This window comes from Hippoglossus hippoglossus, chromosome 14 (genome assembly GCF_009819705.1).
Source record: "Hippoglossus hippoglossus isolate fHipHip1 chromosome 14, fHipHip1.pri, whole genome shotgun sequence".
Classification (NCBI taxonomy): Eukaryota; Metazoa; Chordata; class Actinopteri; order Pleuronectiformes; family Pleuronectidae; genus Hippoglossus; species Hippoglossus hippoglossus.
The window spans coordinates 20,798,545-20,815,368 of record NC_047164.1 but is presented as its reverse complement, the minus strand read 5'-3'; the positions used below and the strand labels follow the sequence as shown (position 1 = coordinate 20,815,368).

Below are 16,824 nucleotides of genomic sequence, written 5' to 3'. Positions count from 1 at the left end.
TTAATAATAAGAAAGGTGTGGCGGGACGGCTGAGACCAAGACATGGTGGTGAGGACACTCCACCCATATCATCTCTTCCTGGCAGACAAATGGAGGCTGACATCAGGGAGTGATGTAGAGACACTCCCCTAATGAGGTGAGGCTTTATTTGATAGAGAGAGGTGTCGGAGCGACTGACATTTAAAGAACAAGACTAATGCTGAGATTAACTCATCAAAACAGAACTAGAAATAGACTCAGAGATGCTACACCTGCACTTCATGCAGCCTTAAATGTTCACTATATCTATTGAAGAAATTATTAAAATTTGACATTTATAAGAGAGATGCAGGAAAATATTATAATACCACTGTAAAATGAGACTGTAAGACATGATGAGCATAATATTTTGTGTGGTTTAACTTAAGTATCTCATCCACACACCATGGGATACACGTTACTACTAATATGTCTTTACTGATAAGTCTGCCAGTTATTTTCTCAATTTACTCTCAATTACTCAGTTGTTCTATAAATGTTTAAAAAATGTTGTAATGGTTTCCTAAAACCCAAATAGTTTTTTTTTCTCCATTTAACACAATAAAAATATATAGATTACATATACACACGACAGACAAACGCCAACGATCACAATACCGTGTGTAATTAGGAGGAAGAGACTTTGACTCCTTTAACTTGATGACTAGGACCACTGAGAAGACTCTGTGGTCCTGAGCCGCTGTGTTAATTCAGATAAAAAGCTGCCGATTGGCCGGAGTCAAAGGGCTGTAATGAAATCCACATGGAAGCAGGAGCGGCACTGGATACAGGGACTAAGACAGAGCCAGCATGGCTGATATTCTTTCAAATACTGACCAGATGGGGCCAGCATTGTTTTATCCTAAGAGCTGTTTAATGTCATTGAGCCGCAATAAGCCCTGAGCTCATGATGGAATACCTCTACTCTCAAACACCCATATGACAGCACACAGGGTTTGATGAATTAACAAAAAAAACAAGTTTTTCTAAACTTGCTGACATTAAATATACTTGGTCTCTGCCCTCTCCATTCTTATGACAAGGTCTGGAGGGGGTGGGAGTGTTGGCGAGCAGAAAAAGGCCCAAAACTCTTTTGTTTGTGTGCTTTGGGCCAGTTTCCCTTGACTTCAACAAGAGAAATACAGAATGGACCTTTAAAACTGCCGATATTTGCGACTTGATTTTTACTCATTATGACATAACTATGATCAAATGAAGAGATAGGATCTCTGAAAAATTTACTTAACTTGCGACGTACTATCCAGCGGGGCTTTCCCTTCCCTTTTATCTACTAAGCAGTTAGTTTCCTTTTAACCAAAGCCACTCTTCGATATTATCACAGAAACGTGACTGTTGGAATGGAGTTGAGAGACAGGAGGGATCTGTGAGTGAAAGGACTTTAGAGAGCACATGGCGCTGAAGCAGAGTGGTATATTACAGTAAGACAACAGGAGAACAGAGTCCAAACAAACAGGCCTCAGTTATAAATTCCAACCAGCTGGAAACTGCAGACAAACTATTAAGTAAACGATGGAGCAGAGCAGCCAACACTTTCCAAACACCCAGAATTACAGCAAACCCCTCGTTTTAGGAACAAATCCACATCTGACCGGTGAGAATAAAGCTGCTTTCAGCCATGCACTGAACTTTGGATAATCTCCTGACATTCCCTGGAGGGGTTGTATGTGAGAACACAAATGTCAAAAGTGAGAGCGCACACACACGCACGCAAACACACACGCACGCAAACACGCGCACACGCAAACACGCGCACACACACACACACACACACACACACACAGGATTAACGTTTACTTTCACTTTCCTCTGGTGCCTCTTTGCGGTGATGCACTAACCTAGAAACTACCAACCACTATATGTGGAAATTCAATTAGACGAATTTAAGTGTTTTTATAAAGTTATAGGAGGCTGTCCCGAGGAATTCCCATAAAACCCAGGAGCTCAGGCGTAATCGCAGTGCACCATTGGCCTCACTCTGTAGAAAAGGCCAAAACTGGAAACTACAGAACAGTGACATACACTTAAAACTGCTTACGAATCACAGCAAGTGGAGAGTTGAGTCTTATTGTACTGGTCTACTCTGAAGCATCCATTAATTCCACTCTGCGTTCTTATCAAAAACAGAACCTGCAGCACGGCTAGGCACGCTTAAGCTTTGGAGGTTGGAATCAAACTGATTGGTCAGCCAAATGTATTTATTGTGTAAATTAAACATAGCCTTATAATTATTATTATTATTATTATTATTATTATTATTATTATTATTATTATTATTATATGAGTTATAATTATTGTTTGGTTCCCCTGTACTAAGCTAAACTTTCTCTCATGGGCATGCGGGAGGTGCATCATAGAAACAGCTTTAATGGCTTGCAGTGCCCCCTCCCCTCTCTCTCTCGTTCACCATATATTCGCTGGGAATCAAGGCTAAAACTTTTACAAAAAAACTCAACAAATGAAAAGCATGCAGACTGAGAAACTGAGTTTCTTTCTGTCCGTGTATGATCTCCTCCCCTTAGTCTACCAGCAGTGCACCTACACTGAAATAGCATAGTTAATGGGAAAACTATTGTCTTCAAGACACCACCGACACCATTGTCTGTTGCATTTTGAGTGTAATTATTTTTCAAACCAACATGAATATTTTTGTGTTAACAGATTGTGTTAACTTGTGAATTATTTGGCCATAATCATTCATAAATTAACACAATCTGCTGATATATCAATAGCAGAATATTTCTCCCTAAAATCTGTGTCAGCTTCACCCACCATCAGTCAGACTATTTCAAGCACAGCGCCACAGACGCACTCATTTCCACACTCTCCTTGATACAACAGTATATAGTAAATATCCGTTTGTGGAAAAAAAGGGCTCCTGGATGTGGTTGTAAAAAGGGTTCCACCAACAACTCTCCCTGGCCAGTAAGTGGCACTGGATGCAAGCTGTGTCTAACAACAAAATGGTGTGATGGAAAACGGGGACCACACAGTAAGGCCATGAACACCAATAGGCGTACAGATGTGTAGGTTAAGGCCTGGGTTTGTTTAATAGATAGCTTGAACAAGAGGTTTCTGAGAACCACAGGGCAACTAAACCACTGGGTGCTTTCTTTTTCCAACAGGCTTTTTTCTTCTTCACAAAAACATAGTTCTTGTCTCAACGCAAATTCTCAGTGTCAATCCCTCTACTGCAACAGTTCAGTGATGTGGACAGGTTTCTCCTGCCATTTATTATATATATATATATATAGTTTTAGAATATAAGCCTTTGACATATAAAATCACAAGTCTATCACCATGAGAACAGCAACTTACTTCTTCTTGCCTTCCTCTTTGCATCAATCAACAGGGATGGCCATCGGCCTACTGTCACTGCTCCTGTCAGGCTGTTAACAATCTCACTATACAACCCACAGTCATCTCAGTTTAACCCACTTACAGACTGCCAAAAATAATTTCTTGCTTGAAATGTGATAAATAAAGTATACTAATTAAGTGCTTTTTACTGTCAACAGAGAACAGAGACCTTGTTAGAAGTGGCACCTTAATGGGCCTCAAATACAAAACACATTGTCAGACACAGGCTCTTTAACATATCCTCTATTAGAGGTAAGGGATGATTATCCAACATTTGTGCAGCATGTGGCCATGTGGGAAATGACTCCCTGAGCGTAAGGATTCAGGCTAAAGAAAAACCAGACACATCTATGGCTTGGCCTAAAAGAGAACTTCACTTGGTACCTCATTTCTTCTTCCCTCTTTCCAATTAAGGGCGAAAGTGAGGTGTATTAAACTGACATGGTGCTGCATTTTCTGGTGCCTATCCCGGCCGTTATGTGTTTTATCCTCTCAATCCCTGTGAAATAGAAAACGGATGTGGATGTTATGGAAGGATGAAGTCAATGAGTGGCAGCAGGCGGTTGAAATGGCCTGATTACTTCCAGGCCCTGTCTGTCTTAGGGCAAAGATGGTGGCAGAGCCTGGGGAACCGTGGTCCAGGGTTCAGGTAAACAAACAGCGCACAGTGGGCTGCATTATGATTTCTGAACATTGAAGAGTTTGTTTATCGAGATGAGGTTTCGACAGAGGCGTCTGGACAGAAGAATGACGGCTGTTGTTCGAGGGGGACAGTGGAGATGTAATCGCCTGTTTTTCTTCCTTTTTGTTTTCTGGAACGTTCTCTGGAACGCACTGAGAATTGAGTCACGAACCGCAAGCTTCAGCTGGACAAGGAGAGAGAGAGACCAACAGGCTTCTGGGGGAAAACCTGGAATAGTTTCTGTCTAAAAGTGTTCCAATTCTCAGAAAGATCCTGCTGAGAAATAGGCTGAAGATCCGGTTTCTGCTCTCATTTGAGGGAAGTCAAATACTGTACACACGACCCCATAGAGCAGAGCAATTCTCCCAGTAGCAATGGCTTGGAGATCAGACAATGAATCCTTGTCAGCTCCTTTCCCCCCTAAGTCTGTTGAGTAGGTTAGGAATTTAGGCCCACTCGTAACACCGTTATCTAACAAAATCTTTTTTTTTTATAAAATACTGAAGGAAAGTCAGCAAAACATGTGACCGACGAAATCTCGATTAGAGTGCTGTGCATCTACAGTACACTGAATGGTATATCACAGTAGGGAGAAGGATTACACAATCACTCTTTGTACACAGCCATTTCTGATTCCCTGCCATGTGGACTTACAAGACAGTAAACATACAACTGCTTACAGGAATGTCAACTGTGGAAAAAGTGAGTTCATGTGCAAATTTAGAACGCCCTTTGTTTCACTGTGGGGAATTTTTTTTTCACTTGCAGCTCCTGTACAATCTCCAACATCCGAATTAACGGAAATAAGGTTATAGCTGGAGATAGCTGGCTGTGGGGAATTTGAACAGTCTAAACTTGGTCTGAGGTGGAGGGGAGTTATGATGTGGAAGGGAGCTGTGTAATGTTCACTTTTTGAATGATTTCGCTTGGGTCATATGGTTTTTATCGAAGAACAATCACATGAGCTAATCGCCGCAAAGGACTATGCCAAGACTGATGTATCTCTGTTGACTGGGGTTATGAGCTTTGTCACGGAGGTGAAACGAGTCTACAGGTTTGAAATACACTGTGTGGACTTGAAGTGACAAAGCAGCAGGAGAGAAAAGAAGAGGAAGGGAGGTGAATGAGTTTGCTTCCAGTCGCTCTGACCAACACTGATGACACATTCAGCATATTTCAATCTTTTTAAGAGAGCAAACAGAGACCGCTCTCCAGACAGCTCACTTTATATTTGTATATCAGTCAGACGTTTGTTCAACAGTGGTGGAAAAAAATATTTCTCTTGTTGAATTGTTTCCAAACCAACAAGTCGCCTTGTAAATGGGGATTAGTGAAAGCACATTTTTTAAGATTTGGTCAAATTGAAATAGTTTACAAAAAACTTATATTGAGCTATATGAACTGGCTGCAGGTAAAAATGAGTAAATCATCTAGAATGCAAAACCTGTGATATAATGAAATTAATTTGCAACATTTTTTAAAGTCTGCATTTATTGGCCTAATACATGTAAATACTGAGTAATACACATCTGTTAAACCATAGTATATTAACCATTTCCATGAGTAAATCAACACCCTATGGAAAACACTATCTTTTGTCCAATCAGTGCAAGTATTGAGCAAAAATGTATTCTTGCTTAAGTACATACAGCCTTTTCCAAATAGCTTTACCAAAACTGCTTCCAGCCAACCAGCTCCTGTTCCACTTGCTGCCACCTCCACTAACCACTAAACACAGTAGGTTCCCCCATGAGTCATAGCCGTGTTTTATGGAGCCACAGTGGCCACCCTTAATGGCAATAGGCGCTGTGACGCATGCTCCAGACCACCAGTATGGTGCTCTGCCTGCAGCTCACGGTGTGAAATGTTCCCAGAGACATGGAAGGCAAGAGACTGCAGGCGACTTTCCCCACAGTATAAAGGAATAAAGGTGAACCCAGAGGTGACCCGACTGGGCCACAACAGATTTACTGTGTTTTAATTCCCAATACTTGGTTTCCTGTGCCTGAGAACCACAAAATATGATACACCGAGCTTAGTGACTGAGAACTAATTGTTATTCCTTCCCCCTCTTCCTTAAAACCTGGAGATTTTGTGTAGCATCGGCTCTCATGTAATCAGCTCCACATGCGTGTTTCATAACAATGTAGTATAGTGGATAAAACAGGGAGTAGGTAAAAAGCAGCACAAGACCTGCTTCCAGACAATGGGCTGCTGGTTTTCCTTTGGAGTCAGCCACACTAACTTGGATAATTTGTCTATGTGAGTGGAGCAATGGCAGGTTTAACATTTATGCCTCCCTGTGGAAGGGCACTTCAGACCAAGACCCAGTAAACCTGTGGCCAGCTACTTCAAAGAAAAGCAACAGCCAGAAGACATTGTGCTGAGAAACTCCGGTAACATTTCATGTAAATCTCATTCATGTTCTACTGGAACCAAATATGCATATTAACAAAAATGTCAATGTCACCACAAAGATGAGAGTGACTCACTCGGGTATTGCTGATTTTGCAATATTCTCTGAAATAAGGAGTTGGACAATCTCTGGGCTGCAGCCCAGACATTCCTTAAAGCCTTTCTTAACTTCTCTTTGTCAAACAAATTAACCTGAAGTGGCAACATGGGAGTGGGTTACCACCTGACATCCATGGTGCTCCGAGCACACTCCCCATCCCTACCCTTGGCCCCATGACATGAAGCCTAATAAAAGCAAACCTCTCCCTCTGCCACATCAAAGCAGGGTGACCTGCTGTGGCCCTGATCCTTCGCCAGCTTTCCTGTATCACTTTCAAACACAGCCACACAGGGAAATTTAATAAGAGATGGGCAGCTAATGTCTTCCACCCAGGCTCCAGTCAGTCAGCAAACCAGCCAATCAGCTCGTCAGAGGGGTCTGCTGTGAAACCAGACCTCTGCTTTGTATCACGGAGCCAGACATTGGACAAACTGTGCAATGGCTGTGTAACATGCATGGCTAAACCAAAGGAGGCTATTAAAGACATGAAGAAGAACGATTCAAAAACCACAAAAAATTATCTGTCTATGAAATGCTGTCCGTTGGGAAATCATATCAGCAGTAGAAAGTCCATGCTCAGTGTGTAGCAGGCCATCATTTTTTCCAATAACGGCTCCAATAAACAAACAGGAAACAGCAGAGTCCAACAAAGTCTTAGTAAAAAAGTGGCTGAGAATGATAAGGTAAATGATTAAAATTTAATTAAAAGGAAAAATTAAAAGATGCATCAACGAGACCTGTCGACTGACAATTTTCCCAGTTTTTCCTCCAAAAATCGTGATGTGTGTGATGTTATATCCCAAAAACTGAAAGATCACACTAACAGGAGTACAGAGTTTAATGCGGTGAGCAGATATCAACCAAACTAGCATGGGGACGCTTTGTTTGTGGGTTCTATTTTATCGACTGTGACATGTTTACCACTTCTTCAGTTCTGAAACAATGGGCTATTATCACTATCATATGGAGCGGGAATACTCATGTGGCACGTTTATATAGTTTTGGAGTCAACCTGATAACTCATCCTTAACATGGACACATTTAGGAACAGATGGAATGCATAAGACATGGCTTTGAATAGAAGCTGAAATTTCATCCTGCAAAAGTACTGTTGCTCTACTAAGCCATTAAAAGCAGGACTTGTTACCATAGCTTTAATAAAAACAAGGAAAAGAGGTGTTTTCTTTTAGGTGGTTCTTTAAGCGTAGGCCAACAAAGCCCTGGTGTTGGACTTAGTTTGTTGTGCACACTGTCCGTCACTGGGAAACAAGCACCCATGGAAGTTCCATGCTGACAAATTGAAAGAAGAATGCTATGTTTATTTATCTGTTATTCCACCGATTGCCTTTACAAAACCCACCTGTGCTACAGCTGGTTTCTATGTCTCAAATTTGAATCTTTCTGCCCTGGTGTAATGGGTACAGGTAAAAAGGTCCTGCTGTCTGGATCTCATTTTCCCTCCGCAGTGGACCAGATTCCTTTGAAGCAGCATACACAGTTTTTTTTTGTGGCAGCCATTTTGATAATGAGTTACAACGTGTCCACTCTACAAAGCCGCTCTGAGTGCATTAAGGCCCATTTTTAACCTCCACCATTCAGACATATTATTCCTGACTTTATTGCTGTGAAGCTGACCAAGGTGCAGAGTACTGCTCCTCAAGCCACATACATGTGCCTTCCATCAGCTGTCAAATGAAGCTTTCAGTGAGAGTGAGCATACAGTGTTACATTTGATGACAACACATGGTGAAGATTTATAAAAGAGAAATCTCAGAAAGCTTAGATCTTGATGTGTGGCTTTGATCAAAAGGATTACGGGTGGGGATCTTGTGAGTTGATGAGTAGGAAGAAGAACGGAGGTTGCAGTGTCATGCCTAAATAGAAAAACTAATTAAAATGTTGACTTATATAGTTCACCGCTCCATTTTTTTGTCTACAGATTGCTTGTTACATCATATTAGCAGAATATAGAACAGGTTGTACAAGCAGTCAGAGTGATGCAAATGCACCCCCCTGTGCATATGTGATCAGTAAATTCAATCAAATGACATGAAGCTCAGTAATTCAGTCCAACTAATATTTGTTCTGTCTTGTTGAGAGCGCTTGGATTGACGAGCAGTGATGGAAGGGAGCGTTGGATAATAGTTTGCCATGACTCAAAAACATTCAGAAACTAACAAGGTACAATACCAGCCTTTCATAATGGCTTCATTTTGGATTCATTACAAAAGAATCAAACTCATTATACAGAAATAAGCCTAACTATATTGAGTTAGACTGAATCAAACTACAACCGGGGGATAAATTGTTTCCTTTGGTGGTTTCAGACTGTGCTTATTTCTTTTTGCTGACTTTCTGACTCTTGGTCAGTGGTAGAAAGATGACAGACTTGGACACTGGCTAGCAGCTTTTGGTCTATTAGAACTCAAACCTCCCAAGGGTGCAGTGGTTTGAACTCAGTCACCTGGTAGCACTAATTGCCCAGTCCTATTCAGTAGAGAGGCCCTTCATTCCTACGTGGGCTAGGAGGAAAACAGGGAATGGAATGCAAATTGGTAAAAGTCAGTGCTACATGTCTCAGGGAAGAATGGAAGGAGTCACCCAGGTCAACACGTTGGGTGTACTTTAATAAGCATGGTCAGTTCAAGAGCTCAGCCCTCCCATGAAGTGTATGTGCATGTTTGCAAGAGATGACGAGAGAAAGAGAAAGAGAAACTCATTTTATAGCATTGATTCAACTGGTTTGTTTAGAGTGATGCCCATATATAAATGTATCTTAAGGGCAGGGTTATATATATATATATATATATATATATATATATATTCATTTTCTTCCCTCTAATTTGTCATGGTATTTTTCCATTGTTCAATAAAACTTAAACACATTAGTGGAAGACATTTATGTGCTGGATGTGTGTTCATTTACCTGGGCAATGTTTTTGTTGAGTAAGTAGACCCCATATTCAAAATGAAACCGCTCTCCTCTCGGGTACAAGGGGAATCTGTGAGAGATGGGGGGGAAAGAAAAACTTAGCATTCAACAGGAACAGGTGATTTACTCCATTTGATCCATTACCAACAGAGTCTGAAAACAATCGTGTTTAGACCCTTCAAACAAACACTCAAAAGCCAACTAAGCACAGTCAATTCTACAACAGCATTACATCCATATCACATGCATAACACAATATACTGTGGATATAGGCATGTGGAAAAGTCAATATAGGATGGTGAAATTAAATAGGTGGTTCATTGTTTGTTAATTCTTCTTTGAAGGATTCAAACAACTGTTGCTTTTTGGCTCTGCAACAGGCAATGAATTCATCCTGTTCCTGAAAGTCCTCGTTCACGTAGCCACTGGCGTTTACATAGGGCAAAACTTGCAGATGGTTGAAGAAGCTGGGTACGCGTCTCTGATCCCATCCCACCGACGCCACCTCCGTATCTTGTTAAACTGAAATATCAAACAGGGCAGAGGCGTCCAAACAGCCTGTCCATCTGCCTCTCAGTAAGAACAAAGAGAACTTTTCCTTTCAGCATGGTGGGAAAGTCCCATCGGTGCCAGTCAGATGTCTTAGTTAGGACTGCACAGGGAGTGCTCAGGAAGGATGGGGGGGAATAGCCCTGGGTGCAGGGGTAGGATAGAGAGGGGAGCATGCTGACTTTCAGAATGGGAAAGTTCTCTTTGCTACCAGGAACGTAAGGCTGGACTCATCCCTTCCTGTCATTAAGCGCTTACGTCTGCTGCTCTCCCACTGAGGAGGATACAGAATACTGGGAAAGCAGCTCCACAGACTGAGCAGGGCTTTTGTCTGACAAAACACACACACACACACAAACACACACAAACACACACAAACACACACAAACACACACCTGTCTGCATCGGTTAGTTCTCTACATTAATACAAAGGGTGGGAATCGAAAAGTTACTCACGATACGATCCCATATGATACACGATACATGGCCCACGATATCACAATACAGCGATCCTGCGATAAAACATTGCAAGACAATCATATAACGATGTGTCTCACTGAAGAAACATGCAAAATGCCCCTAAAGAGGTAAAACGCAGGAGTTGTGCATTTATTCACTGCAATTTGGTGTCAGTTTTACAGACTGAGATAAAACAATATACAAAGAAGTGTCTTGTGTATAAATACTGTATTGTGTATAAATACTGTCTTGTGTATAAAAGTGTCATGTGTATAAAGAGCATATAACTCAATAAATATATATGTATATATATATATAACTAAATATCAATATTGCATATCAATAATCGTATCTCATGAGTCAGAACAACGATATTCTGCCTTATCGATATACCTTAGCTCTATTCCATCTCTATATGTGTCACCTTAAAGGTAGAGTCAGCATATAATTGTAATCCAATTAACTTACTTGCTTGTCTCGCTGTTTGGTGTTATATGGCTATTAATATCTTTACTATTGCTACATGGCTAACAGCTGGGAAGTGCCAGGCTCGCCCATATGGTCACTTTCAACAGTGGGTCATTGTAGCACACAATCAGTAATGAAAATTAACACTGCTCAGAGTGCATATATAACCTCTAGTAAAGGAAAGATGGCTGAAACTCTTGGCAAGCAACCATCACAACCACCCGCCAGCATTAAACTACATTCAGTGGCAGTGAAAACTTACATAAAGCACCTTCAACCTCTCATTAAAACACTGAAAGTGGTTTTGAAAATGTATTTTTAATAAGAGTTTCACTACTCTAGTTCTACACATGAAGATGACATCTGGTCTTTATAAAAGCAAAAATCCAACAATAAACATGCAAGATGCTACCAAGGTCAAGTACTGTCACAGGCGTACACACACACACAGTAGACAGAGCATTCACGCAGTTAGTCAAATAAACAGATGTTGCTTCTTTTTGTTGCAACAGTTGTTGCTGCCAAAAGGCCATGTCAAATGAAAACAACGAGCAGAGAAAATATTATTATAAAAATAAGCCTTTCCATCTGAAAACTGATTAATAAAGCTTGTGTTACTGTTTACGCCAAAACAACAGCCCAGAATTGTGTTTGGAGTAGCACCTTGATGCGTCTGTTTGATTGCAACTTCCATAAATAATTTTTTTTAAAGCATAATTTTTCATATGACAGACATTTTATTACTACATACAGACATGAGTGGAAAAACTGAAGGAGGAGGACTTCAGAAAGAGACTCAGAACAAATTCTGCCACTGTTACAATATGACAGTACAACCAGAATATGTGTTCAGATGTGTATTCTGTACAGAATGTGCACGTGTTGAATTCTTTGCATATGTTTGTGTGTGTGTGTGTGTGTGTGTGTGTGTGTGTGTGTGTGTGTGTGTGTATTGCAAAGTATGTGCATCCGGCATGCCTCCATCCTGTGTGTGTGCCCCCCCTGGGAAATGAGTCTTCATCCCCTCTTACTATGACCTATAGGTGCCTGAGGCAGCGGGAGAATCCAGCAGAAAATACACTTAGTGCTGGTACTTACCTGGAGTTGACTGTGAACGGAGATCATGTTGGCAACAGCCCTATAACCCTGCATGTTAATGTACTGATTTAGATGTGCTTGTGGCAAGCTGAAGGCTTGAGACTAAGTCTTTGATGACACCTACATTTCTGCATTTCTGCATGTACAACATTGCTCTTGAGCTTATTACAGACATGGCTATTTTTAACACAAGGTCTATCTTTCTTTTTTTGTAGGGCTTCAATCCATTTTGGGCCATTTTAGTTTTGTCCTACTTTATATCTGAGTCTGTCTGTAGATCTCCGATAACATTGTGACCCTGTGCTCACTGTAAACACCTCCTCACTCACACATCACACTGCAACTCTGAAGTAAACTCCCCACAGATGGAGATCATTCTAGCCCTAGAATGAAGTCTAACAGGATGTTGCTGCAAACGCTGGCAAACAAAAAGTGAGACACAGTGGCCTGAGGGCCACACACCCAGCCACTTGTTGGTCCTCCACATCCCCGACATGAAGCCAGGGCCCCATGGAGAAAGCAATATGCCAGAGGTCATATCTCAGCACCAGGAAATAACTAACAGAGAGAGGAAGAACAACACAATAAGCATACTCCTCACGCCGCTGGCATTCTCAATATCACCTCTCTACGAACAGATAGGATTTGTTTGATGATGAACACGCATGAAAAGGAAAACAGAGCCACTTCCAACACACACACGAGTACACACACCGGCTCCGTCACAGCAAAGTGATTAATGACCGCTGTCCACTGTGTCTGAAATCACACTGGAGAGACTCTGGTTCACCAAACACCAGGAATTCCTCCTGGGGACGTCCAGTAAAGTCATATATATTATTACACAGCAGTGGGGAAGATCGAGGGAGGAACTCTGATGATGGAGGGAAGAGAGAACGTTCAGGGGGAGTACGTGAATCACATTTTGTTGATTTATATATTATCTAATATGTCCGAGTTTACCCCACTGAGATTAGGACACTTTCTATCAAAACATAGGCAAAAACTCATAATGAAGCCCAAAGTACTTTTAAAACTCCTTACGTTTCTTTTTCTGTTTTCAACTAACTCAACTGTGGGGACCTCTGGGATCAATGTTGGGGACAAATAGCCATAACTAACATTTTTGCTTTAACAGTGGTGCGTGCATGGGAGAGACCTATAAGGCAGATTGAGAGGAGGCAGAACACCATCTTTTATCACTCAGCCAGCGGCACAAACACTAGGACAGGATGAAATAAATTACAGGCTTGAAAGAATATGCCGGCCAAAATCAGTTTGCTGTCAGTCCATTATGATGGAGGCTCCAGAATAAACAGGCACGAACCAGAAACACTCACACTCAGGCTAGAGATGTACTGTTTGTAGCCCTGCGTGCGCTTTCCCCCCGGCTGAAAACAACATGTTTTTGGGATGTTTTTAAATGAGGTCATACTTACTTCACCTCTTGCACCTTGTGTGCGATACAGTTCGGGTCTTTTGTTAAATTGTGTTGTACATTCAAATCAAATCAAATCATCTCTTTCCCAGCAGTCCTCCTCCTGTTTCCTCACTTTCCTTAATCAAACCGTTTCTTCTGTAAGCACATCCCTCTCCTGCTCCGCTCAATGGCAGCTCCGCTGACGGGTCATGTCTGCACAGCTAACACAGCAAACTGAATATGACAAGCAACCATAATCAACACACCCACTCACTTTAGTGTCCATCTAAAGGACTGATTACTTAAACATGAAAGCTGTTTCCATTTTGCTAATATTCAACTCTGCGTGCACTGGACAAAAAGATGAAAAAGAATTTGCAGTGAGTTCAGAGCAGAAGTAAATCTGTCACTTTTTTTTCTCTGTCATAAAAAAAATCCTTCTTCTCTTTTTTTCTACCCTAAAAAGGGTAGGCTAGTTAACATGTAAGTGCTGGCACGGCCTATAGACACAATATATGTAATTAATAAGTGTGGAGGCATGAAACTGTAAAAAGACAAAAGCTACATCTCACAGGAAAGTCCCCTGTCTTTACGAGTGAGAATATGTACACTCCTGGCCTGCCAGCTCTTTTACTGCAGCGTCTAGACACCCATTCTCTACACAGGCAACCTTCAAATACAGTATAAAGCAGGTACTCTTGTTAAAAGGAGGAAACAACCATTAAACATACAGCTACAATGATAAGATCAAGTTATAGTTTGTTGCACTACTCTTCCTGTCCAACTCTTGAAAGAAAAACACACCCCTGTTGAGTTATATTTCTTTCATCTCTGGATGATCCAGTGTCGACACTGTGCCACTGGACTGCACTACAGGGGCCCCTGAGGATCATTTAGACTCACTATGCTATTTGTGCAAACAGAAAAGGTGAAAGGTACTATGCCTCTCTCGTTAAAGCCTTGTATATGTATTTTTCTTTGTACACACAGGCTGTTTGACACTGGTGGTGCCCTCTGAATTCTTAAAATACAATAACAGAGCCAAAATGGAGGGTGCTTAGTTCACCTCAGCCCCTTTTCTTTGAGTTGTAATAGCCGTCGTCTCTTCAGGCAGCCCTGTTAAAAACATTGTATAAGAAAAACATGGCCACAGGGGTGGTGGGTGCTTCTTGTGCAAACTAGCGAGCATGTATGTTTACGCGTGTATATTCGACACCCCTCTTTCACCTTGAGGGTCCATTGTATTAAAAGGAGTATAAAGGAGGACACAGACCTGCAGGTGGGTGGTCGTCCTCAGCTATTCTGAGGTTCATGAGAATACGGTGGGAAGAGACCTAGTGACTGGCTGACCTGCTGTAATGTATACACATGCTGAGGTCTCCACATGTGTTGGCTTGCCTGTTTAGACATCCTAATTAATACTCCATAATGTGCAAAACAACAGTTCTGCACATGGTGGAGACCAGGATTGGCCAGTGCACGTCTGTTTTAATGGTGGAGGTATGGCAGTAGGGGGGGGGGGGGGGGGGGGGGGGGGGGGGGTTTCACAATGTCTTTAATGTGCAATTTCAAACAGCACAGGCTCATAAATCATTTTGGTCTGCTTTTAAAAAAAACACCTGCCTTGCAACTGTCAAGGCTCTAATGGCAGTGGTTACTATATAAATCACAGTGAGCTGTAATTTTCAATATCTGAGAAATGATTACAATGAGCATCTGTCAGTGAATGCTATTTTAATGACCACTGCTGCACTTAAGAACCCTGTATAACTGTTTCGCCATCTTGGTCTATGCCGTTAAAGTGTCTCCTGAGTGATGTGGCGGTTGCTTGCTCTGTCACACTGCGTTTTCATCACGGCTCTTAAGAATATCCAGGGTTCCGCTGACCCCCGGTTCCCAACCCCCACCCTCAAATTTTCTCATTCCTTTTCTTTTGTTTTCTGCCATTGTTTTAATCACAAGCAGATCTGGAGATGAGCAGTCTGACCAGGACCATACACTGTATTCACTTTCGCCAAAAACTTAGTCAAAGAGGAACATCAGTTCAACCCCAATGACAGTTTCTCAAAAATGATATGTGATCTGACACTAAATCAAACAATTAGAACACATATTTTGGATCAATAATCCAACATCAAAGCAGTCTCAGAAACGTGACATAGCTGTATTAAAAGGGCTAAGACTCTACAGTTACTGTGATGTCCTTAGGCACAGCCGTGCCTGGTAAGTTCATGCTCAGTGACAACGCAAACATGCTGCTGCTAAGCAGGTTTGATATTTTGGCATGTTTACCATCTTAAATTAACACGTTAGCATTCTAAAGTTTGCTAAATGGTGCTACATAAAGTGCAGCTGAGGTTAGTGGATATGTCATTAGTTTTGCAGGTATTTGGTCATAAACCAATTAAAGGTCCCATAATACAGAAACAGAGATTTCCATGTCATCTTTGATTATAAAGCAGGTGCTATATAAATACTGTGAAACTATCAAGGTGTTCAATGAAGCATGAAGCACTTATGCAGAAACTGTGCCCTAAAACAAGCTGTCAGGACTTCCTTGGCTGATTTTAGATAATGATTTTCTTTATTGATGGTGAAAGGAAAGCAACACATGATGCCACAAACTAAAGACATTCAACAACAGGTGCAAAACAAAGAAATTGAGATATTTCAGTCTGAAAACTGTTACAAAGCCAATGCTAAGGCTCTGGGGCTCCAACAAACCATGGTGTGAGCCATTATCTACAAATGTAAACAAACCGAAATTCAGCCAAGAGCGTTTCGACAACTCATCCAGGAGGTCACAAAAGAACCCAGATAAACATGGAAAGACCTGCAGGTCTCATTTGCCCCACAATAAGAAAGCCACTGGGCAAAAGAGGCATCCATGGGAGAGTTGTAAGGCGCAAACCACTGTCGAACACAAATGCTTGTCTCACATTTGCCAAGGTTTTGAAGTGGTCTAATCAAAGAGCTGACTTGATTCCAATTGGAATTCTGTGGCAAGACCTTAAACAGGAAGTTCATGATCTAAAAACCCTCCAATGTGGCTGAATTAAACAAATTGAAGAAGTGTGGGCCAAAATATAAACAGTGAAAAACATCACAAGTTATAGCAAACAGCAGTGGTTGCCTCCATGAAAGGCAAAACCAGCTATTACGTTTTATTCGATGATCTGACACATTTAAAAATGTCAAATAAACAAAATTAAATAATTTTCACAGAACTGTGTTTCGTTAGGAACTTAAGTGACGCACCGACTGACATTGTCATCTCATAGCTAAAAAGAGGGCGAGCTCTGATA

The 16,824-nt window shown here is 41.4% G+C and overlaps 1 protein-coding gene across 1 annotated transcript in view; it reads right to left on the bottom strand.

Moving 5' to 3' along the window:
* uvrag (UV radiation resistance associated gene) overlaps positions 1 to 16,824 on the bottom strand; it is an 88,065-nt gene that overhangs the window by 25,236 nt on the left and 46,005 nt on the right. The window contains exon 13 of the mRNA XM_034606240.1: positions 9,520 to 9,595. Within this exon, the coding sequence (XP_034462131.1) occupies positions 9,520 to 9,595 (76 nt within the window). The remainder of the gene's footprint in view (positions 1 to 9,519; positions 9,596 to 16,824) is intronic.